This window comes from Stegodyphus dumicola, chromosome 8 (assembly GCF_044657685.1).
Source record: "Stegodyphus dumicola isolate Sdum_Otavi_A_Nest chromosome 8, ASM4465768v1".
Lineage (NCBI taxonomy): Eukaryota > Metazoa > Arthropoda > Arachnida > Araneae > Eresidae > Stegodyphus > Stegodyphus dumicola.
Window position 1 is genome coordinate 135,276,474 of NC_140775.1, and position 27,298 is coordinate 135,303,771.

A 27,298-nucleotide genomic window follows, 5' to 3' on the forward strand; every position below is an offset into this window, starting at 1 on the left:
CATTTTTTAGATGATTTTATAATCATTTCAGAGGGTATTTCGTTCCAAGCATCTTTAACCCACTGAGCAATTAATGTAATATCGGGCTTTTTATTGTTCGGGGGCCGAAAATTCTTTGGTTTAATAGAAACTTACTCTAGTTAAAGTATGAAACTCTGTGATTAGTTCATCACATAATTTAAGTCATGAAATTACTTCAAATAAGTGACTTATTTGACAAGTCATCCAATGTGAGTGCGGGAAGAAAACAATTGCATTATATAAAGAAATTTTTGAACTTCCGATTCTTTTAATTTTTTATGGCCCTGCATATAAGTCGACTCCACCCCCACTTTGAAGTCTTTTTTTTGTCCAAAATATCTCGACTTATACGCGGGTATATACAGTAGTCAAATAAAATCATGAGATAGGCTCAGCAGATATTTCAAATATCTTTCATGTAACTTCAAGTATTTCCTTTAGCATGACATTTTTCTAGGAGGGAAATTACATGGCATATTTTGGAATGGTGTCATATCATAATAGCAGTAGTAGCAGCATAATGGTTTGATGATGTTTTCTGGCTTGGACTTTGATTATTATTTGTAAACATTGCATCTTTGGAGTCTGAATTTTATTATTTTGATGTTTCAGGTCAGTGATTTTCAACCATAAATGACCTCTTCTGCTTGATGATTAGCTTTATGCTTCCCTATGTTAGAAAAGTATAATAAAAAATACGAAATTAATTTAATTTAGAAGTACAGTACCACTTATTCCAAGTTGAACAAGAAGTACTTATTCCAACTTAGAATGGAATAGGTTTGCTTTTCGTAAGTGTATCAAATTTTAAAAAGCTCAAGTTAAAGTTGATGTGCCATAAAAATATGTCTGTGGCTTCCCAAAATATAATTTTGTTTGTGTAACCTCCCCAGCAGTGTTGTGTGGGCCCTTAGGATACTGTAGAAAATATAATTAATGGATTCATATTCCGATATTCAATACCGCAAGCAAAGGGTCGGCTTAGGAGATACACCATTCTCACACATATCTTGATTATTAAAGTATAATCAAGATATGTGTGAGAATGGTGTATCTCCTAAGCTGACCCTTTGCTTGCTGTATTGAATATCGGAATCTGTTTCATGTTGAGAAGTTGAGCTTCCTGCAGCTAATTTGTAAGATAGCTGGTAATTTGGCCTTGGTTCAAATGTTTGTGAATGGGCTAGCTGCACGGGAGTTTTTATGATTTTTCCCTAGCGTAATGTCAACATGAGCCAGTTTCATTTAGAAAATCCTCCATGAAGACATTCCTTCTTTTAGGCAGATAGTCATTATGTGCTTTGCCGTAATCTAAATAACTGAAACTCATATTGAGAATTCAGTTTCAGGCAATAACATTCTTCTTTTACTGAGGCAATAGTTAGAATATCCTTTGCTTGTTTTAGTGGGTCACTATGCATTCTTCGTGAAGTGAGATTTCTAATTTTAGCACTCCACTCTGAGGTAATTATGCCAATTAATTGTGTGACACTAATGTGAATATTTGTGTCTGAACTTGTCTGAGTCAGTGTGTTTAAACTTCAGGCTGACATAGGCAACTATTAATTAATTAATGGAGAGGAAAACAGTTATCTAGATGTGCATTGTGATGTAAAATAGGCATCCAAAATTTTAATCTTCTGATTAACATCTAATTTTACATGAATGTTTGGAAAATATATTGCTGAGTGCTTCGAACTGTTAAATATCACGTTTGGTGAAAATGCCATGATAAAATCAATTGTGTTAAAGAGACATAAAAGAAGGTGGGGAAACAGATGTGAAAGAGTCAAAAACAAAAATTGAAGAATATTAATAGTATGGAGTGTGAGAATTGATATGGTGTAAAAACTATTAAATGTGATATTGTTATCAGAAGAATTATAAATTATATGAAAAAAAGTAGACTGATTTTAACTGAAAAATTACACAAGCGAAAGATTTCTATGAAATGTTTGGCTCATACATGCAATTACAGTATACTGCTTGTGTGAAATTTCTGACCAGAAAACAATTACAGTCAAAAGTCTTTAATCCAGACGTCCATAATCCGGAATGATCTATAATCCGAACCTCAAAGCTACAAACTTTCTGTGCATTTGTAAACGCATAATACCTTTATGCATGCTCGTTTAATGTATAACAGATGGTATAAGCTAAGCTAAAATTATCTATTTCAGTTAATGTTGCAGATTGCGTTGTCCTAAATCTTCGAATTGGATCTGGCTTATTATTTTTTGCAGACTGTTAGAGCAATTTTATAAAAGTAAGCTTGAACTTTCGATTATGTCAAAGAATTTCCAATTCTGGAGCTGCCAAAGGATCTACAAAGCGAAAGCATGTTTCGATGTCCATCAAACAAAAAGTGGAATTGCTGCAAAAAATGGATAATGGCATATCCTTCGTTTCTCTAACCATTCTGAAATCTATTTATCAATTTCATGCTGCTCTACAGGGGGGGGAACGTCGCGGCACGCAATGAACTGGAAGTTGATCTGTCAGCACTATCCTTATCTTCAGGGCAGATGTTTTTATTTTATTTGGCTTATAATTCCTTACTAACTGTAGTATTTCATCTCGATGTACTCCGTCTTTGATATGATTTAAATCAAATTCCTCACCATTATAAATATCATGAATACATATCAAATAGTTTTCTGGTTGCAATTTTCTAATTTAGTGCTTTACGCATGCACGCATTGAAAGAAATGTTTAATAAAGTAAACAAATAACTATTAAGCTTTTTTTTTTTTTGTAAATTTTGATACCCTTTAGATTATAATTGCTCTTTATTTCATAAATTACGGTTTCATATTTTTAATTTTATAATTTTTGCATGCCATCTTACCAGATTTAAATTGATGATCCATAATCCGGAAAAACCTATAATCCGGAATCGTCAAAGTCCCGACGAGTCCGGATTAAAGACTTTTGTCTAGTTAGATCACCCTACCTCTTTAATTGACTTAATTCCCTATGATTTCTGGCTATTTCCAAAATTAAATGCTGCTGTGAAAGATTGAAATTTTTCTAAAATAATTGACTTCCAACAAATGCTTCACAACTCAATAATATTCTGAAAAAAGGTTTTCTAGTCCTTCTTTCCTAAGAATGCAATCTAAATCAGTTCATAACTGCATAAGAGGAGTACTTTTTAGATGAAAGTGTCCACTAGTCTGAAGCTATATGGATATATATTTTTAAATGTATATAATTACCAGGAATTGATTAATCACACTCTGTAATATGCTAAATTTTACATATTGATGTATTTTTAGAGTTATATCTGTTACAATTTTTACAAAGAAATATCTAAAAAATATTCAGTTTTTATTATAAACTTGATTATTTAAAATACTTATGTTATTGGGTGCCATAACTCAGCATCTGGTTCATCCCACAGTGCCAGTTCTGCTTGAATCTAAATTGAACATGAATTCTTAATTTGCAGCTTGGCTTAGGTACAAGATCTTTGTACTGAAGTGTAAAAGTTGCTCTGATTTTAATGATGCAAATTTTATTAAATACTTTGCCATTTAAATTATGTCATATTAAGTTTTATAAATACTAAGTCTTTTGGAAGGTTATATATTTCATCTGGAAAAAAAAATTGTGATAGAAAACTTGTTTGACAGAAGAAGTGGAACTCCTGTGAAAGTAATAGTAGATTTTATAATTTTTTTCTGTATTAGTTCTGCCTTTTTTCACTATTTGTAGGATGATAGTACTACTGCCACATCACTCATGAAAGTTATGGAAATTCTTGGTATTCCTAAAGAGCTTGCTGAAAATCCTGATTCTGTGTTACCTGAAATAGAAAAGAAGGTAAGCTGTTTTGTGTATTAGGTTTTACATGCAAATGTTCACTTTTTGTTCAGAATTCTTCAATTTTGTTATTCATGAGTATACTTTCATTATTTCTACATTTACGTTATTAAAATTAGGGGATATTTTTGTTTGAAGTGAAATAAATATTCAATGATGTCATTCATAGTGTATTCACATGAACTTCAGTTTTTCCTCATATGCAAGAAAATTGTTTTGAATTGATGGTCCAAAAAAAGCTTTAAAATATTGATTACTTACTGGTTACTCAAGTCAATTTTCATGGCTACGATTTTTTTTTTGGGGGGGAAGAAGGAGGCTAAGAAAATAAATATAAAAAGTAGGCTCCCAAGATGAACAATAAACAGTAAACTTGCTCATAAAACTTCATAATGGAAACATTTGTACAGATTTTTGCTTTAGGAATGATATTAAACTTTTGAAAGACATCTATCACTTCTGGCACTGTCCATGTTAAATTCAGTTAAGTATACTTGTTTGACATTATTGCAAAGAAAAAGTAGGTACCAGTATTGATGTGCTGGAAGATCAAAAGAAAAAATGCAAATTGATTGTAATAATTATGAATGTCTTTTTGAAAACTAAGAAAAGAAAAAAAAAAAAAAAAAAACTAGAGGTAAAATAATCATTAGATGTCACCTAGAAAGTGTGTCTCATAATAAGTGCCAAGAATTGATACATAAGTAAAGCCCAAATGGACCTTAGCCCAGAAGGGCTGTTAACCTCGAAATGGCATTTTGTGTCAAATCACTGTAAACAGCTGTGTCACTTTTTTAATTGTTGCCACCAAAAATTATTTCTATTTAAAGAAACTAAATAATGAAGAATCTACATGAATGTATGTAGGTATGTTTCTTGCATGGTGAAAAAACAAGGGTAACTAGAGTCAGCAAAGTTTGAATAACATAGTCCTCCACACGAATATGAGCACCAGGAAGCCCGAATTTGGAATTTCGAATTTGCTTTATTGTCTGTTTAATAGTTTGTAAAAATTTAATGAATTTTTGATTAAAAACTTTTACAATTTTAAAGCGAGCAATGACAGCACTATAGGAAATAAAATATTTGTATCTCCAGTGCATGAGACTGTTTATATGAAATTCTAAAGGTATGCTGTTTTAAATATTTTTAGCCCAGTGTGCCATCAGACCAAATGCTCTCAAAATGTGTATGTGTCTGTAAATGAAAAAAATGCCTGTTTAGGCATAACATAAAGTCTGAAACCTTTTAACTGGTGCTAAAAATGGAGACCCTAGCAATATATACAGCTTCATGAGAAGAATAATTTTCTAATTAACTTCAAAATAAATACAAAAGTTTTCTTAAGTAAAAAAAAGTACAAAATCAATTTTACCATAGTAATTTCAAATTATATAGGATGCATAATTTGTGATTTAATTCAGCATTTTATCATGCAATCAATGCCACATGAATTAAATTGAATAGAAATCTAAGTATTGCAGATAATGCAGCACTAATGTTTATTTTGCCATTTCTCAAATCATGTAATTAGTACAGATTTTGTTTTTCTAAAATGTAAAAGAAGAAAGAGATAAAATAAAAACATGTAACAAAAAAGTAACTGAAATTCTTAGATTTAAAATAATTGGATCATGTTCATTCCTTAGACATTATTGCTTAGACAATTATTGACATTGTTATTTTAGTTCTAATTAAGACCTTACAATTTAAAGGGGTATGGTATCAAATAAATTACATTGCATTTTAATGTGCCTTTTGTGGAGAAAAAGAAAAACTTGTATGTCTCTTACTGTTTCTTCCAGGTATACTGTTATAATATGTTTTCTCTAGATTCACTCACGAAAGGTTAGATAAGGCTGTTTGAATATGGCAAAGCTCTCAAAGACTATCCATATTCAAATAACCTTATCTAACCTAAGAGGTTGGATGTCTTCTTAGAGGAATTTCTAAGTAAAACTGGCTCATTACATGAAAACCAACCATGCAGCTAGCTAATTCGTTTGCCTGAATTTGAACCTGGGTCAAAAACTACTAGTACTAAGCAGTCTTAACCTCTTTAGCCACTGGTGAGGCTATGTGCATTAATAGAAAGCAGATTACTGCATGAAATAAGTTTACATTATCGTTTATCAGTGAAAGTTCCAGTGATTCAAGATTAGTCTCTTATTAGAAGTGAAATGAATTATTTTTTAAGATCAAATGTTTTTGCTCATTTTATCTGTCTTTAAACTGTTTATTGCTAGCTCTTTCAAATGATTGTTTCGGATTTCATTACAAAGATTAGTATAGCACATATGTGGGTGCTAATCATCATCTATAGTAAATTGACTATCCATAAAGCTTGGAAGATGCCAAATGCAAGATATGGGAAAACTCTGGATAGTTGAATTTATAAAAATTGAAATTGTTGGTAGACAAGCTAAGTGAATGGAAGAAATTTGAGATCTAAATTTATAAAAACAGACACTATATTTATTTTCAAAAGCCTACCTATGTAAAATTTAAATATATATATATATTTATATAAAAAAATTGGTGTATTTTTGTAGGGTTGAAACATATAAAACTAAAACATCTTAACCAATTATAAAAATTCTGTCAACCATGAAAGTTGATGCTAGATTTTGCCAAGCTTTTACCGACCATGCCAGCAAAAGCTTGAAGGAGCAGATTTATCTTTATTTAATTAAATAATCAACAGGTACAGTATAGTTACAGATTATAACAAATAAAAAATTTAATTACCTTTCATAGTTTTTTACATCACACCAATATTGTTTATCCATCTTCAAATAAAATCGCATGCTGTGCCATTAAATGCCATCACTTTTCTTGATGACAGGATATCACATAACTTTGAAAATACTCCTCTAGATGCTGCCCTACAGATTGCATCTCAAGTTGGAATACTTTTTTTTTTAATGCAAGGGAAGGGCAGATAAACAGCAGTTAACTTATATCTTTCTTTACAAAAACTAAATCTGCTTTTTAAGAATTAATCAGGTTTACATATAAACACAGCAAAAATCTTATGATTGTTGGTATCTCTTATTGATGTTAAACGCACCATTCGGCAACAATTTCTGTCTGTTACAAATGGTCCATTCGGAACAAAATTCTGTGAGGAATATCTTGTTCCAAGTACACATTCTTGGATTAATATGATACGTATGACAATGTGTGGGGGGTAACAGTATCTACTCATGGCAACATCTAAACGATCAATGGTTCTCAACATTTTCTGCCCATGCCCATTCACCACTGCCAAGAAGATCGTCTCCCCCGCTTTTTGTGAAATAAGGCTCATATATACACTTATTTAGTTTTAAAGTATTTTAGCTAAATAAAAGGCTGACCACATCCCCCTCTTGAAGTTATGGAATTTCTGAAATTCTCAAATGGAGAGGAATTAAGACTAAATACTTAGCAGCTAAATAAAAGTCTGACTACATCCTGATTTCCTCCCAGTTGAGAACCCTTGTTCTAGATGTTGTACATGGATTCTCAGTGGTAGTCTTATACATGTTTTTGATGCTTTTATAAGTCTTGTTTGCAAAATTTTTTTGTTTAAAAAAATTCTAAAATTTACCAGCTATTTGAATTTTTGAGTTAGTTGAATGTCGAATAGTCAAGCTTTTATTGTATTATATGAATTTGTATTATATGCCAAATTAAAACTGTGTTTTGTAATTAATTTTGAAACAATATGTGTTCATTAGATAACAAAACTAATGTTGCATTTTCTTGTTAGCATATGTTTATTCAGATCTTATGTATGACTTTTCTTTTTTGCATTTTCCCTTTTCATTATGCTGCATTAAATATTTAAATTTATTTTTTAAATGAGAGATTATATAAGAAAGGATAATAAACATATGAAGATGAGTTTAATTTCTCTTTATACAATTTATAGCATGGCTGAAATACGATCCCTAATATTTTCGTGTTGGGCAGCTGTGTGCTGATTTCAGGCTAAGGTAACTAAATATGGATCATTGCAGGACTTGCATATGTTCTCAAGTTGCAAGAAATATCTTAAACTCTTTAACTCACAACTTAACTGTATAGTCATAAATATTTAGTTACAGATTCTTATCTATTAGTGTTGAGAGAGTATTTAACTTAACTTTGTACCCATACTTTTCTTGATTCTAGTATTTACTGTATTCCCATTAGAAACATTTTATTTTAGTTCTGCTTTTAAAATTTTTGTTTATCACTATAAAGGCCCTAAATACATATGATTAGTAATGTTACAAATGTTTGGAAATCGCTGATATGCTATTAAACTAAACTAAATGGCATAACAGCCATAATAGGATAAGGCCTGCAGTGCTAGAAATCTGATTTCTTGACTGTGGGCCCCAGGGTGCATAAAGCATATGCTCTGAACAAGTAGTCAGCTTGTCGTAGGCCCCCTAGTGTTTAGTCCCCAAGCAAACTTGGTACTCATTTTATTGACCTAAGTGATGGAAATCAAGGGATGAAAGGCTGAGTCAACCTTGCCCAGCCCAGGAAACGAACCCCAAACCTCTGGTGCTGTTGCACAATGTGCTAGCCATTGCGCCACCGGGCTTCTACTGATATGCTATTAGTGCAGTTAAAATGAAGGATTCTTATTTCTACCTTCATTTGAAACAACTATTCAGTATAGTATAGGAATACTGCTTATATTTCTTGCTGATGTTTTGCAGATTTAGTTAAAATGTCAGAATATCTTAGTTTCATACTTATGAGAGTTAGTATATTATAGTATACAATATATTTCATATTACTGCCTTTTGTAACATAGTAAGTAAGAATGCTTTATTATTACTTCATTTAAGATGATAATGTCAGTCTTAACCATAATTATATATACATTACACAATAGATCTATTTGATATAATGCTCCTTATCTACTCTCTGTGGTAAGTTTTGGAATGTGTCAGCTATAGTTGATGTAAGTGTAACATTGTCCAACACAGCATTCCAATTTCAATGTATTTTGGAGAATAATGTTTAGAATCTTTATATCTCCCATTCTACTGGGCCATTTGACGAAATTCAAATTGCGTTTTTCATGTGTCAAAAGCGTGACTTTAGAATATATATTAGATTTATATATAACAACATTCCAACATAGGTATTTTGACACAAAATTAGGCTTTTATTGAAATGATATGCCAATTTTTTTTCCATATTTCGATTCTACGACTCAAATTATGCCTAAATATTAAATTTTGTAAAATTTGTGCAAAATTTACAGAGAAATTCAAAAATTTATCTTGTCGTATTTTTTCCAGTCTTCGCTCAGAATACTTTACTTGACGAAATTCTTAATTTATAGCAACCTATTTTCCTTTTCTTTTTTTCATTGTAGACAAGCAAGGGGGAAAAAAAGTCATTGTTCATACTTTCAAATAATTTTAACAAAGTACATATTATCATTTGGCATTATTATCTTTAAAAAAAAAAAAAAAAAAGATTCCAAATTTCAAAATGCTCCAATATGTAAATTCATGTATATCTTGAAAATTTTGAATAAAAAAACTCTAATTTTTTGCAGGTGTGCCTAGAAATACATCTACTTTAAGATGATATTAAAAATTTTATAGGTTATAACGCAAAATTTTTTTCAAAAAATTTATAAAACAATATTTAAAAATACTGGGTTTAAAAATAAATCATAACAAATGTGCAAATTATATTTGGATTAAGCCTAAACTCCAAATTCTGGAAGCAAAAATAAAGTAAGTTTAATAAAAAAAAAAAGATATATCTATAAAGATATATCAAATTCAATTAACATCGAGGAGCTAAAATTTTGAGAGCTAATTTTTTAAAAACTATTCATGCGATGTTTGCAAAACGTGGCAGTTTGGCATAATTTGAGTCGTTGAATCGAAATATGGAAAAACATTGGCATTTCATTTCAGAAAACGTCCGATTTTGTGTCAAAATACCTGTATTAGAGCAACGCTATGTAGGAATCTAATGCATATCCTAAGTCTTGCTTCGGAGACATGAAAAACGCAATTTGAATTTCATCAATCTGGACAGTAGAACGAGAGACATAGAACTGTCCGTTCCCCTCTGCTGCAGTGTACTTTTTTGTGTATATAATGATTACTAACATTAATTTAGGATTCAAACCCAAATTTTTCAGCATGCTAGTAACCTCTGCTAATCTTCATATTGATCAGGCAGTTTTGTGTCTTAGGTTTTAAAAAATAATAAAAAATTATCTTATTTTTCCAACAAAAGCTTTATTTCCCTTCCTTATTTTCTTTGCTTTGAAAATAGTGGTCTTAGTGAGTTTTAAGGTAGTTACTACTTAAGATATATATTTAACTTTAGCAATCAATGAAAAAAATAGGATTAAATTGAAATGTAATTTTTCTTTAGGACAATTAAGATACAAAACTGAATATCCTTATATATCTTGAATATCTTCAAGAATCCTACTTTTCCTGAATATTTTGAGGATGTCAATTGCACTTTTATTTAAACAAACTGATAATCTTTTTTAAATAGGAAAAAAAATAAAAAAAAGCAGTAATTGGAAAATGTGGTAAGAATTGAAATATCTCCTGCAAACGCACACATACGTATATGAAATTGACTTTATTTACCGCTGTAAAAAATTAGTGATTATATTATGTTTTATGAATTACCTCCACCTAAGTATTTTTCACAAGTAGTTAAATATCATATTAGACAGTGTGAAATTAACAGACAAATAACAGAGACTTCTTTTAAATGTGTTTTATTCTAACAAAATATTGGTTTTCAGCGATGCATTATTATGTCTGTAAGTAATTTAGCATGTAATGTTTCAAATCTATCATTATGCAGGCTTCTGTTTTTTCCATTGTGCTTTATTATATTTTTTTATTATTCAAAAAATTGAATAAGAAAACTCTAGTAACGAGTAGCCATACTGAAATTTCATCATTTCTTTTATCATGTTTATTTTTATTTGCTTACAGTTATGTTATAAATTCTTATTTCATTTTCAATTCTCTTATTAGGTGAATGAAAAAGTATCAAAAAGGCCTGAACTCATATCTGAGCCTGCATTCAAAGCAAGTTTGACTGAAAAACAGTGGGCGGGGCTTGAAAACCTTTTTGAAGAATTTGAGGCTGATTATACAGTTCGACGAGAATTATTAATCACAAGGTTAGATGTAACCATCCAGTCATTTCAATGGGGTGAAGGCAGCAAGGTTGATAAAACTTTTGCTTATTATATCAAATTTAAATTTCAACATTATATCTGCAGGCTTGCCAGCTTTGCTGGTAAGGTGTGAGACTCCCGGTTTTCTGACTGCACTTCTGCCACTGAATTTCTTGTGATTTTTCTCTTATACTTAAAATTTCTCATGATTTATTATTCCAGGTTAATATTTCATTATTTTCGTTCCGGCATCTGAACTCGTTTGTCCTTTATATATATATATATATACACACACAGTACAAAGTCCGTAATCCGGACGTCCATTATCCGGAATGATCTATAATACGGACCTCAAAGCCGCAAAATTTTTTTGTGTGTGTGTGCTTCACGCATGCGCGTTTAATGCGTGCTTCCGATATGCATTCGCGTATGCGTTTACGCTCTTCCGATAGTGAAGAAAGTGATAGAGAGGTTATTGAAAACGAAAAAATTTCGATTGACAAGTTAGTCGGCATTCTTGACATAGCAATTACAGGACTTGAACAGTGGAACTTTGTAACTGAACAAGAAATTATGTCTGTTTATAGAATTAAAGAAAAAGTATTAGCAGAAAAAATGAAGCAACTTAAACAACTTGCATTGAAAGAAATGTTTAATAAAGTAAACAAATAAATATTAAGCTCTTTTTTTTTTTTTTTTTGTAAATTTTGATACTTTTTAGATCACAATTGCTCTTTATTTCATAAATTACTGTTTCATATTTTTAATTGTATAATTTCTACATGCCATCGTACTAGATTTAAATTGATGATCTATAATCTGGAAAAACCCCTAATCCGTAATCGCCGAAGTCCCGACGAGTCCGGATTACGGACTTTGTACTGTATATATATATATATATTATATAGATCAACATTTACTACTATGCATATGGGTTTTGAAAATATATGATCTAGTCCTTCAGTGGGCATCAAGCATAGCTACAATTCATTTGATGTATTTCAGCCATTGTGCAGCAAAACAATATCAGAACAGTCCTCAGAATTTCTGGACTTGTAAATGACACAATCACATAACAACCTTCATATGTTAATCACATAACAACCTTCACATGTTAAAAATTGAGAAGGAATTAAAAATTAAGTTAAGAATATGCAATTTTTTGTCTTAATTATTAAAAAAAAGAATGCCAAAATTAGATCTTCAGTTGTTTTTTGCATTAAAACAGCTCCTTTCTTCCATTTTATAGATGGAAGCAATAATACTGACACAAAATTGCATCCAGCTGTTGTTACTTTTTTAATCCTGTGAATTTAGGAATTGAATATAGTTTATGCGTTCCCACTTCGGAAGGAGATTGTATAGGCCTTTTATGTAGCACAGCTAATTATTAAATCTTTGAAAGAAAATGAAGTTCCTCAAGATAACCATTTAGGTCTTTGCACAGATAATGCGCCTGCTATGGTAAGTTTGGGGATTGGTATTGCTGGCTTCTTTAAAGAAAAGAAAACTCAGATTTGCAAATTATTGGTTGTACCAGTGACCTTTTAAATTTAGCATCTGAAAAAAATACAAAATGCAGATAATAAATGTTAGAAAAATAAACATTCTTTGAATAAATATAAATAATTCGGATGAATAAATTACATTAACTGAAAAATTCACTTTTTGTCTGTGATATCTGAACACTTTCAAATTCGCAACAATCATCATAAAGATTGCTAGAGTCTGCTATACACTGCTGAAAATGTAACATGAGATTGGCAACTAAAGACGTGTTGTTCTGCTAATCTTTGTCTTCCTTTCGTAGCACACTGAAATCTGAAATCCACTCGTGTGCAGAATTAAGAGAATTTGCAAATTATGTGTGTTTTTACAAATGTGTAATTAAAGGTCTTATTTATTTCTCCAAAGAATTATACAAATATTCAGAGTTGTATATGTAACTACAGCATACTGCAGAGCTTAATGTAATGCCTAGTGGCTTCTGCAATTTGTGGAAACAATTTCAGAATGTTAGATCCATATTGAGAATACCTGAATAAGGTTGACTAGCACTTTCAGCGAAGTGACACAGGACTGCTACAGCTTCACAACTCACACTTGAGCAGTATATTGCCACTGGAAACCAAGTTTCACAATCTGTAGTTGCCAGAACACTTCATGAGATAGAACTGTATGCCAGAAGACCCACTGTTTGCATCCATTCACTGCACTATGCAAGAATGTGCATTCAGTATGGTGCAGACAACGTGCTCCTTGGACCAGACTTCAGTGGAGCAACATACTTTTTTACGGATAAGTCAAGATTCTGCATTGACACTGATTCTTGGTGTACTTGTATCTGGACAGAGCCTGGAACATGCCATCCCTCCCTCACCAGGAAAAAGGATCATTTCTGTGGTGTAACAGTTTGAGTAGGCATTATGTTGAACGGCTGCACATCCCTGCAGTGCATTTGACAAAGGCTTCCTGATTGCTGTAAGGTATAGAAAAGAGATGCTAGAGCTCTATTTTCGACTTTTCAAGGGTGCTATATGTCCTGGGTACCTGTTAATGGATGAAAATGCTTGTCGTACAGATAGGAATCTGCTGATTGTTGGTTACTTGGAAAGTGAGGATATTCACTGCAGGGATTTGCCAACCAAATCTCTTGACCTTAACCTTATAGAGCATGTCTGGGACTCTCTTAAGAAAGCAATTTCCTTTCACCATCCCTCCGACAACCATCCCTTACCTGAAAACTGTGTTGTTGCACAAGTGGGATCGACTGCTACAAGAATTTCTCAAATGCCTCCCGTCCAGTATGCTGCGCGACTTGTCTGGCTGTGAGATGCCACTTTACCTCATGTTAGACTCATTTTCAGGTCAATTTCACTAAATGGCTTTTGGGTATCCCTGCACTACGAACTTTATGAATAATTGTGTACATGTAAAATGACTTTTGAATGGTACATCTCTTTCTCTGTTAAAAATGTATATTCATACCACATTTTATTAAAATCTGTCCATAAGTCTCATAGAAATCTGACATAATGTACAAATTCTCTTAATTTTGCACACAAGTGTAGCTTAGTTATTTATTATTCCTTATGCCTATTTCCTGCACATACTTAAGGATTAGCTGAATTCTGAATAAATAAATTCCCACATATACTTAAGACTTATCCAGAGCTGGAGCAATCATAGTAGGTCCAAAATTCTGTGCCAAGCCCCTCCCTGACTTCTCAAAATTTTGCCACCCCTTAATTTTACATTGTAGAACCTTCCCAAAATTCTAAAGATTTTGCCATCCCTTAATTTTGTCGCTCAGTGCTTGTCTAAATTCTGAAAATTTTGTGATCAGCACCAGCTGTGGCACCAGTCTTGTACATATCTGAATAATAAATCAATTATTCTCAATTCAAACAGCGCTAAAAGTAATCTTTTGGCATATGAGTGTCATTTACAAAATCTGTCTTGCATATGGAAAGAAATTTCTGTTAAATTTCACCTTGTCAAAACACCCAACACTTAGCAGCTGAGTAATGTAATCATCAGTGAGTAATCATCACAAGCATAATGCTGAAATAATTGCAAGCATAATGTTTAATATGAAAGATTACCATGCTGTTAGTTTTTTTAATGGCCAGCAGTGTATATGTGATGGCCATTAAAATTGCAACACCAGGAAAGAATGATCTGATGAACGTCAAAATCCCATGAAAGGAAGAAGTTGAGATATGCAAATGATTACGATTTCATCGTATTTAGACGACACGGAAAGGAGAAACAATATTTGCAGTAAAAGAAAAGTTGTATAGTGTATCTCTCATTCAGAAAGTGCTTTGTAAGCTTGGCGTTTGCTCAGAATATCATGTTATGCCTCAAATAAGAAGAGGAAGTGCTTACCAACAAGTAAGCTTAGAGTTTGCTCAGAATATCATGTTATGCCTCGATTAAGAAGAGGAAATGCTTACCAGCAAGTTTCGGAATTTGATAGAGGCATGATCATTGCCTGTCAAGAGTGTAGATTATCGTTCCATGATATCGCCCATTGCACTGGTCGACACGTTCCAACTGTTGTGAATACAGGCCTGCCATGATGCTTTTGCCCACTGCCAAGAGCTCATATGGCAAGTGTACCACTTCCCGACTAGTCCTCCAGATAGAGAGCATGATCTTGCGCCGCTGGAGAGAAGGTCTCGCAGTGTGAGGCACAGGGTCCCGTTGTGACAACCAATGTCTGGAATGCCTGGGTATGTCATACTAGACCCACTGTTAATCGCTGGGGAGTACTTGATCATATATGGATGAATTGCAGTGCTGAGCAAGCAGTTACGTACAGGCAGCGACACTCTGTTACTTGTTTGCTTTAGACGGTGATTGGGGTACCCAATGTATGCCTTTCCTATGTGGTGCAAATGCTTGTATGCCTTTCCTATGCTGTGCAAATGGAGTCTGATCATTTTGTCAGATACCTGGAAGAGTGCAGTAGGCTCACCACATGTTTGGCTACTGTCACTCTCAATGGCTGCTTTCAGTGCCTCATTGTCCAGCGCTTGTGGGCGACTGCTGCGTAGTGCATCACCTAAGAGACATATCCTCTGACCTGAACTTCTGGAACCATTGCCTAGTGGTTTGTTCGTTAACGGCATCATCCCCAAAAGCCTGACAAATTCGGCGACTTGATTCTGCTGCAGACAGGTCCACTTTAAAATCATATAGCAAACAATTCCGAACGAGCGCGTTTGATGCTTCCATTTCAATCAGTCGTGTGAGTTATGTTTGAAGTACCGATGCAATGCACCTTTATACTCTTAATGTTTGGACTCCCATCCTAAGCACTTCATCACCAGGTTTGGCGACTATTTTTAATGTTGGTGTTCACTCTTCCTGTGTCATATCAGAAACGACAAGAATTTTTTTGGTTACCTTCTAGTTCCTAACTGGGGCTATTCTCTCATCATCTGTGTAGATTCAAAAGCTTTATCAGTGACTAATATGAGTCTGAAAAGGTAGGCGACATGAATCACTATGAGTTTGAATACCGCTTGACCCAAAGGTGACACCTACCCAAGCAAGCATGACAACTGGCCCACACCAACTGTCAACATATCCATATGGAATATTCTTAATACTTGTTCTGAATCGTATTAATATTAAGACTTACTCATATTTAATGCAGATAATGCATCAGTATTCACTCACACTGAGATCCATAAAATCTATATTTCTTCTTACATTTAGTGTTGTACATCAGCATACAGTATTTCATTTTGACTGGTTGCTTGCATCGGTATTATGAAAGTAGATGATTTATTTCTTCATTCTTCTTTTTAATGAAGGAGTGTTATTATTACTGATCATGTTTGTATTTCATTAACTATATATGGTATAACAACAAGTGCAATGCAGTGCAAAGTCTGATATCCTTGCCTTTGGGCCCAGAGCTTAAATTGCACCGGAGCCCGGCTCCGCTACTTCTTATTTTTGGGGAAAATCATAATTCTAGGCGGAACGCATCGGAGCCCTAAATATGAAAACTCCGGCACTTATTTTATGTAACTGAACAACAATTTCAGTAGAAATTTGATCTCGAAAATTTTATTTTTTACAATAAAATTATATTAAAAATCGCTTATTAAATTTTATTTTGTCTCTTTACATTTTATTTAATTTGAATTACTTAATTACCTTAATCTGTAATTATCTAGATAAATAATTAATTTTTATTTAATTAAATAATAATTATTATTAAATAATGGTAAATATTAATTAAGTAATTATGAATTAATTTGATAATTATTAACTATATAATTTTTAAATTATTAATGATTTTAATAGTCATTTTGTTTATTTACTTTTGTTCCTCTTTGCTGACGATCTTCCATAGGGCTCCGGCAGTTCTAATTTTAGAAATTAGCCCTGTTTGGGCCACCTACATATTTTCTTCTTTTAATTCAAAATTTGGAAATGGAGAATACAGTAAAGAAAAAGCAGGTGTGTAATAAAATCAATTTTCCTTCCGACTAACTGAGATTCCTGTATGTCACCTTCAAACACCTTCTGGCCAAGGAATCGCACCATTATGGACAATGATTATACATCAATTGACATCAGCCATGACCATACTTTTAACCTTGAGTGATTGTGGAGGTGGTAGGAGGAGATAATATTTTACTTTCTAACCTAAACATTAAGTAAGATGTATTTGTTTGGACTTAGCTGTTACTAATGTTGTTTTCTTTTGTTGACATAGCAGCGGGAAGAGAGAAAGAAATTAGTTTGACCCAGTTCATTATTTTTCCTGGCTATTATTATTATAGCTCTCGTATCCAAATTGTAGTATGAATTTTCAGTTATGTCAAAAAGCCATTTTATCCTTTTCTCACGTGTATAAGCTGCACCCTTAGTTTTTAACCTTAAATTTTAAAAAATATATATTCAAGTCTACTGCAGATAGCCTGTCTGTCATGTACTATATATATATATATTGAATGTATGAAAGCAACTAAAATGAAAACAGTACTTACCCCACCCTGAAACCTTTCTCCCCCCCAAAAGGAACATGCTTCTGTGTTTAACACCTCTTATTCATTGTCACTATTGATACCACAACAGTAATTGCATGCACTACCGGTATCATTATCTCAAGTACTCTTACCCAACAACAATGGATTTATACTCAATCGTTAAATGTGCTGCTGTGTTGCCATATATTTTTATACAGTCAAAAGTCGTTAATTCGGACACCCATAATCCGGAATGATCTATAATCCGGACCTCAAAGCTAAAAAATTTCTGCGCATGCGCCGCGTTGGCACATGCGCACAGGCATTTTACGCTTGCGCGTAAGTCCTTGACTACTGCGCATATGCGTGTGCGCAAGTGCAGAAATACGTTTTCGCCTGCGCGTTTAATGCATAACGGACGGTGTAAACTAAAATTATCTAATTATCTATTTCAGTTAATGTTAATGATTGCGCTGTTCCTTAATCTTCGAATTGGATCCCGCTTATTATTTTTTGCAGACTGTAAGAGCAATTTTATAAAAGTAAACTTGAACTTTCGATTATGTCAAATAGAATATCCGATGCTGGAACTTCCAAAGGATCTACAAAACGAAAGTATGTTTCGATGTCCAACAAACAAAAAGTAGAATTGCTGCAAAAAATGGATAAAGACATGAAGAATGTGACAGAGAGGTTAGTGAAAACGAAAAAATTTCGATTGACAAGTTAGTCGGTATTCTCGGCACAGCAATTAACGGGACTTGAACAGCAGAACTTTGTAACTGAACAAGAAATTATGCCTTCTTATAGAATTAAGGAGAAAGTATTATCATATAAAACGAAGCAACTTAAACAACTTACATTGAAAGAAATGTTTAATAAAGTAAACAAATAAATATTAAGCTTTTTTTTTTTTGTAAATTTTGATACCCTTTAGATCATAATTGTTCTTTATTTCATAAATTACGGTTTCATATTTTTAACTTTAGAATTTCTGCATGCCATCTTACGAGATTTAAACTGATGATCTATAATCCAGAAAAATCGATAATCCGGAATCGCCAAAGTCCCGACGAGTCCGGATAAACGACTTTTGACTGTATACCCATTTCTAATTATTCACATGTATGAGCCACCTCTTGATTTTCATCTGCTTTTTTGGGGGGAGGGGATTATTTTTGTACAGGAGAGAATATAGTAATTCTGAAGCTGTAGTAGGATCTGCAAACCAAAAGTTTTTTTGGTATTTGTTTTCTGTCATGCTTTGGAATAAGAAAATGGTGTTGGCTTAATTTGGGTCCAAGAAAGGACGATTTCAAAATTAGACAAAATAGCAACCTTATTTTGGCTTAGATTTTGAACACTATAGAAGGCAACATTTTTCAATTAGTGGAATTTGTGAAAAATATGGAAATGTAATAAATGAATATAACAGAAATATTCTTTTGGGATGACAATGCCCAATCAGCAATCAACTAATACTTGATGAAATCTGTTGTATGGTTTTAAATCCTGAAAATATCCCTACTGATATTGATAAAAATGACAAAGAGATTTTTGAGAATGAAAAAATTTCACTTGACTGTTTAGTGGGAATTCTCAACAGGGCAATTGCAGGGTTTGTAACTGAACAAGAAGTTATGTCTCCGTACAAAATTAAAGAGAAAAACTTAGCATGAAAAATGAAGCAACTTAAAAAACTTTGAAAGAAACAGTGAAAGAAGTGTTGAATAAAACAAATAAATAATGAGGTGGTTTTTTAGTTGTTATTGGTTCCTTTAAAATTATAAATGGTTCATTATTTCAGAAAAACTATTTTAAATTTTTTATTTTGGAATCACTACATCTTACTAGAATTAAACTAATGATTTAAAATCTGGAAATTTCTGAAAACCGGAATAACTGAAGTATTGACAAGTCCGGATCTCGGACTTTGCAGTGTATCTATGTAACTGCCATTTACTTCACTATCACAATGTATGCTGCATCTGTTACTGATATCATAATCATTGTTATTTATTTCTGTGTGTATTAAATATTGATTGATTTTCTGTACATTTAAGTTACATTACCTGGTTCAGGCACCAAATTTCAACATAAGTTTTTGTTCTGTATTTTATTTTAATCTATTTTGCTTGCAGTATACATTCGTTATTACTTGTTAAATTGCTTTTCCTTAGCATAGTACTATGTATTAACGTGCAAGGCAACTATTGGTGGGATACATTGGCTGTATGCTCAGGTGCTACTAAGCTGCCCTGCCAAAAGAAGATTCTGCTTCAAAATTGGTACGACGCTCAGCTGTCACACTGTCACCTATAAAACCCATGCCAATGACAGGCACAGCCGTGCCCTCCTCACTGTGATAACGTCCATGTACTTGTTTTGCTGTTACTATCAGATAATTGAGATAAGTCATAAGGCAATTCATTTTTATTTGTTGCTAGAAATCTGAATATGTTAAATGGATAAAATTTTGAATTTAAAAATCTTATTGAAAAATGAAACATGTGATTAGCTGTTTTACTATTTGAAAAGCTAACTGGGAACGCCATTCTCTGTTTTATAGGGAGGTAGCTCACAAGTATAAAATATACCAAAATCATTCAATGCATGCACTATTTTCGGAAAAGATTGAAGTGAGCACATGTTTGTTTGTTTCTGCAACAGTGATCCAGAATGATTTTGGACACTAACCAATATGAACAGAGAAGAGAACCACCTTTTCCCAATAGCAGAATATCCATGAAATTGATCAATATGGCAGAGAGATCATTATAAAAGAAAGTTATGCACATTAGAAGAACATTACTTCTCATTTTGACATAAATACTGCATTGAGATGCTAGGCAATGTCCATCTTTTTCCATCATTGAGTGCATCTAGATGTTTCTGTTCATAGACAACAGTGCACACCTACACAAGACATCTGAAATGTCCAAGATAGTGGAAAGGGGTGCCACTTAATTCATGGTTTGCATATTCTCCAAACTTAAATCCCACAGAACATGCCTCTTACATTCTTGGTAAATGTGTTTGTGTGATGAAATTATTCATCTTGAACCATGAAGAAATTCAAAATCATCTTGAATGATGAATAAGACAATGTCATGCAAACTCTCTTTAACAGTTAAGCAAAGAGAATACATAACAGATATAAAATTTACATTAGTATCGAAGAAGATCACACATCCAACTGGGGGGATTAGTATCTGTCATCATTCTTACAAGAGGTAGCATTTTCTGTGATTGCTTTAAATTGCTGCAGTGAGCATCTTTTTTCTTGCTTTCTTTTCCCATGTGATGAAATCTGTACCATTTTGCATCATAAAGAATATACATATATATGCTAAGTTTCATTTCTTCTGTCACGAAATATGTCTGTTCCTTAACTATTGTCAAGCAGTATAAAAATATGTCAAGTCATGCAATTGGAGATTTTCTTCTAATTCATTTATTTGAAGGGGAGACACAGTTTGTCTTTTCTAAACCTAAATGAGGATGAATTATTCAAATTCCAAAAATAATTCATATTGGTTTTACTCTAAAATAACAATAAAAACATTTTTCTGTATAGGGAAAAGAACATGGAATTGTAGATGCCTATGTGTCTCTTCGAAACAAATTAAAGAAGCATCCATCTGTTAAACTTACTGATGTATTAGCTGCCAGAGAAAGTAAGAATAAATTTAAATGAAATAGTATTAGTTAATGTAATTGAAGATTAATGACATGAAAGAAAAATTAATGTCTGTATTATGTGAAGACAAAATTTCTGTTTTTTATAACTTACTTGTTATTATATATATCTTTCCTTTCTGATATTTTAGGCATATTTATAATTGAAAAAACTAGTTCTGCAGAATTAGTGAAAAATACAAAATCTCATTTGAATCGAGTTTTAATACCAGCTGTAAGTATTTGTGTTTGTTATGTTACTCCCTGTAGAGATTTTTTTTTTTAAACAAGTATTTTAATTTTGCATTAAGTTGTTTGTTCTTGTTTGCTTGCAGTATATTCTAATTACTTCATTGTAATTATTGTTATTGTTTTGAATATTCTGATCTGATATTTGTCTTAAATAAAGCTTCATTTGTAGTTGAAAGCTCAATACAATAAATTCTATTTATTGAGATTAGATTATAATGAAAAGTAATGCAGTTATGTCGAATTTATAACTTGACATTTTTAGTGTGTTAACTTCTAATAAGACTTCCTAACTATTTTCTGAAGCTGTCCTGCATAGTTAAAGTGAAAAGTAATGAAAGTGAGTAACCAGATAATATTTACATTATAAGCATTAAATGTCAGAAATTCAAAAGGTTTGAAGTTTTGTTCTTTATTACAGACATAGCAATTTTTTTTTTTTTAATTTTTGTGTATAAATCCAAATTTTTCTGCATTTTTTATTGAAATCATAATTTGCTGTTGATCTACAGTTAAGGAATTGAGAAATGGGGGGGGGTAAAACAATTTTCCCATATCTTTTAAGATTAACTATACTGCCTAGTCTGCATCGTCAAGATACTGAATACATACTATAATAGAGTGTGAAGTAGAAAATGTACAAATGAAATGAACCAAAAACAAAAAATCAAATTTGTTTTGATTTTTGCTGTTAAAACATATGCCTCTTGTTGGGTATAGAAAGTTGTTTAATTTGTTGAATCGTTATCTGGAATGCATTACATTTTAACTTAAAAATCAGAATTAAATTCCTGAATTGTAATTTAAACAGATCACATCACTTGTGTATTTCACCACTGATTTACTTTTGTTTTAAAAGTAAATTATTAATCTATAAGATTACTAAACTGAAAGTGAGAAAAAAATATCCTTTTATGAGAGAAGCTGAAATGATTACGATGCTGATCAATAGCTTAACAAACATTTTCAGTGGGATTCAAATCTGGAGAACATATTGGCAATATGAGGCTTGAATATCGTCATTCTCTTCACTTGCCAGATCTCATACTCTCACCAGATATCGTCTTAAATATTTGAAGATCTGCCTCATTTTTACACTGGAAATACAGTTGTCAACATAGAAGCTTCTGCTCAGCTTTTTTATGACTTCTAGTGGGTATGTTGAATTTCTGGAGTGTATATCTTTTATAACAGCTTGTATATAATGCTGTATCACAGAACCTAAAAGGAATGGACTTGAAGACACTCCAGACACAACTGCACCATGTCAATACTGTTTCAACTAGCCGTTGTTGTCAGGCCATTGAAAAAAAGAAGAAAATCTTTGTTTTTAGGTGCAGTAACACCTATTCTCTTTTTACAGAAACAAATTTAAATTATAATTAACTCGGTAATATTTTCTCCTTTTTCTAAACAATCTTTGAAGCTCAGTGACCCCCTTTAGTTTGGCAGACTTATTCTAGTATTCTTCCTTCAAAATGGGACAGTTGGGTGAATAGTATATTACAATTCTCTGTTGATCTTTCCCATCTTCTATAGTCTGCTCTTTAAGCCAATCAAAAAAAAAAAAATTACAAATACTTTATACAATGATTGGGACTTAAGACATTGCACAACATTCAATCTTTTTTAGTGCTAAATCATAATTTTCAGCAGAATGATTTTCTATCCAAGGTAAGTACACAACATAATGACTGTCTTCCATGTTAGCCACCTTTATAAATAGATCAGATTTTATAAAGCCCTCACAGATTTCTTTAATTCAGCTGTTGTCTTTTGTGCATATAGATCAGTAATTCCAAGTGAGTCCAGGAACCTCAAATCTGTTATTGACTCATTAACTGGTAATGGGAAAATGACAAATAAATATGTATTGTATTTTCATCTTTTAAAAAATTTGGTATGCATCCCATCATAGTCCATCCAAGATGTATCTCAATGGCAGTCAAACCACTAGGTAACATTAAGACAACTAGTCATTAGCTTTCTAGCTACATCGGCACCAATTGAAACTTAAATAGGGGTCTGCAATGCATATATTACCGTTTTAAATGTAAAGCTCTTTCATGACTTAATACTTTGAAGTCGCATTTATAAGTTCCATTAATACTTGATAAATACAATGTAAACATGTCATGTTTACACACTTCTGTGTTGCTTCCTCCAGAAAAAGTGTTGGTGATATTCATAGCTTCCAGTCTGATAAGCAAGCCTCCTCATTGGTGTACATAGAGGTATGCTGATTTAAATTTCTACACAGTAAAATATGCTGTTTCTTTCCACAACTCAAGCAACTGTCTTTTACATTACATTTTCGTATTTCATGACCAGATTTTAAGCACATAATGGAACAGCGAGACTTTTCAGTAAAATTTTCTGTCATTTTTCTGTCTTTAAAACAATTCGAAGAATTATGTGACTTGGTGCAAAATATGCAGAAAATTTGTCTCTGTACTGAGGTAAAGAGCTCTGCAATTGGAATTATTAGTAAATTTTAATTCAATAATAAGAATCTTGCTTTCAAAATTATTTCTGTTATAACATCTTACTTGGCTTAGTTTATGTTGCTCAAAACTCTGCATGCAAAGCAAGATATATTCTTTCTTCTCCATCAACTTCCTCTCAGAGAAATTCGAGTAACAAATCTAAATCACTGTTCTCGACAACAGTCTTTTTATCAACTTTTCTGGAAAGCTACCCTTTTCCATAGACTGAGATGAATAGGCAAATTTTTCATGCACATCCAAATCGGGATCCTTATTAATTTTTTGGAATTGGCTCCAAAAATTGTACCATTAAATGAAGGGAGTTGTATTTTAGGGTAATGCAATAGTGAATTTTGGCTTAAAACACTGCAATTTTCAACAAAATTAACATTACCTGATTAAGGTATTTCTAAAGATTTTAATTATATTATAGTAGCAATGATTGTTATCAATCTGTATATGCTTCCAATTCATCTATTTCTAAACTATCTTTCATCAGTATATTCAGAAAAAAAGCATTTTTCATCGCAGTCAACCATAATTAAATCCTTTTCTTTGATTAATTTTGCTATCTTAGCAGATATATCCAATATATCTTTCTCGTTGTTAAATTTTTTATATGATTTTGTAAATAACCTCTGATGCTGCTTTCTAGCTTTTTTATACTATAGTCAAAAGTCTTTAATCCGGAATGATCTATAATCCGGACCTCAAAGTTACAATCTTACTGCACATGTGTTTATGCATGCGTGTTTAATGTATAACGGACGTTATAAGCTAAGCTAAAATTATCTAATTATCTATTTCAGTTAATGTTGCAGATTGCATTGTTCCTTAATCTTCTAATTGGATCCAGCTTATTAGTTTTTGCAGACTGTTAGAGCAATTTTATAAAAGTAAGCTTGAACTTTCGATTATGACAAAAAGAATTTCTGATTCTGGAGCTGCCAAAGGATCTACAAAGCGAAAACATGTTTCGATGTCTATCAAACAAAAAGTGGAATTGCTGCAAAAAATGGATAAAGGCATATCCTTTGTTTCTCTAACCATTCCGAAATCTGTTTATCAATTTCACGCTGCTCTGCGGGGGGAGGGGGCGTCGCAGCACGCAATAAAATGGAAGTTGATCTGTCAGCACTATCCTTATCTTCAGGGTAGATGTTTTTATTTTATTTGGCTTATAATTCCTTACTGAATGTAGTATTTTATCTCGACATACTCTGTCTTTGATATGATTTAAATAAAACTCCTCATCATTAGAAATATCATGAATATACATCAAATAGTTTTCTGGTTGCAATTTTCTAATTTTGACTATGCGTAATGTATGCTTTACACATGTGCGTGTTGAAAGAAATGTTTAATAAAGTAAACAAATAAATATTAAGCTTTTTTTTTTTTTTTTTTTTTTTTGTAAATTTTGATACCCTTTATATCATAATTGTTCTTTATTTCGTAAATTATGGTTTCATGTTTTTAATTTTATAATTTCTGCATGCCATCTTTACCAGATTTAATCTGATGATCTGTAATCCAGAAAAACCGATAATCCAGATGCGCAGAAGTCCTGATTAAAGACTTTTGACTGTACTTAAAAGATTACTATTAGCTTCCTAATCAACACAAAATTAATGCAATATGCAGTGAACTCTGAGTGAAAGAAAATGTTCACTTAATGAGCTTAAAAAATGCAGACATATCCTATCCCAGATGCCAGATCTCCGGTGGCAGTGTAAAGACATTTAATCAGAAGAAATATTTCATTCACAAACCTTTATTTGAAGATGATCACAAACGGGAATGATTTACATCTCTTCAAACGAATAACATTTCTCAAAATTCATAAAATCATATTATTCAATAAACATGTTTCTAATATATTTTCTGTATGATGCTTCTAAAAAATACTATAAAAAACTCTATTGCTCTCAATAAACATTAATTGCATGCAATATGCTACCATGAGTGTTAACACAGCAAATGACTTATAGTCAAACTTAATAGTTTCTATACAGTTTCTGCCATGCTCAAATGGACCATCATATAAATAATTGTTTTTATCACTCTGAAGGCAGCTAATTTCCTGCAGAACGGATCACCCCCAATGTACAGATACTACAAAAGGCCAACCGTGGGGGAGTGGTTGTGGGCACATAAGCAAAAAGTACCTTATACGTTCCCGCCACTGAGGTGGTTTAAATTCTTCTATAATTTACATAATCTTTCTTTTGATTTTTATGTTCATTTAGTTTGCATCTTATAGCTAAGCAAGTAGTTTTGTGCCATTTGTGCTTTATTTTTTTTAATATACATCAAATACAAACAAATGAAGTAAACAAAACTTTTGAGTAATATGAATCTAACAAACGTATTTTCATAACAAAGGTCTTCTAAAATGCATTATTTTATTAATGTTTTAACTAAATTCTGTAATTACATGTAATTGATTTTGTCTTCTAAGGGGATAGCTGTAACATTAAAGTATAAAACTGAATTATACAGTAGAAGTCCAGAAATCTGCAAAGCTTGGGACCAGAGGTTGTGCAGATTTTAGGATTTTTGCAGATTTCAGGACAGAAGTGCTAACTCATAATATTCAGACTAAAAGTGCAAAATAAATAAGGCGTATTAGATAGATATATTTAATTAAATTATTATATACATTATTGCAATAACTTATTATACGCATAATTATTACATATATAAATTGATTATATTTTTCATTGTATCATATGTACACAGCATAGAGGTTTGCCGATTTCACCCCATGCAAAGATTTCTGGTTTTGGATTCCGGTGTTAGAATCGCTGTTGCTCTAAAATTTTAACAGCTTTTCTTTATTTTTCCGTATATCATAAACAATCGTGTCGCAATTCCATATGTTTCTGATATAAACCAAGGAGTATCACCTGCCTCCACAGTCTTTTGCAGAATTTGCACTTTTTGCATTAGGCTGTGTTCAGACGGCGCCGTAAAGGCCATAGACGCATAGCCATAAAGGCATAAAATACGGGAATTCCGTTCGCACTTGTGAGAACGGTGTGTAAGCCATGGCCAATGAGATAAACTAAATTTGCGCATGCGTGGATGTGTCTACAACTTTCCCGCGCTGTTCTCCTGCGCGACTGATTTCCCGCGTTCGCTCTGCTTGTTTTGTGACAATGAAATCTTCTGTAGACCACCGCTTCGTTTTAGCTTCACTCTGATTGGTCGACACTTATCCCACTCGGCGTAAAGTTGAAATCTTTGAACCCTATGTCACGAGCCCTAAACCAGATTTTGTGACGTTGCACAGACTGGTTGCCTTGGCAACGGAGCTTGGCTTTAACCACTTATGCCCTTTACGCCCTCGTTTGAACGAAGCTTTACTGTCAATGCAACGT

At 32.4% G+C, this 27,298-nt stretch overlaps 1 protein-coding gene across 2 annotated transcripts in view; it reads left to right on the forward strand.

Annotated features, from left to right (window-relative positions):
* Nucleotides 1-27,298, forward strand: part of LOC118186368 (protein FAM98A-like) — a 63,070-nt gene that overhangs the window by 23,892 nt on the left and 11,880 nt on the right. For both annotated transcript variants that reach the window (XM_035356455.2, XM_035356449.2), the window contains 4 exons: nucleotides 3,739-3,846; nucleotides 10,863-11,057; nucleotides 21,080-21,179; nucleotides 21,333-21,415. In XM_035356455.2, coding sequence (XP_035212346.1) covers nucleotides 3,739-3,846; nucleotides 10,863-11,057; nucleotides 21,080-21,179; nucleotides 21,333-21,415 — 486 coding nt within the window. The remainder of the gene's footprint in view (nucleotides 1-3,738; nucleotides 3,847-10,862; nucleotides 11,058-21,079; nucleotides 21,180-21,332; nucleotides 21,416-27,298) is intronic.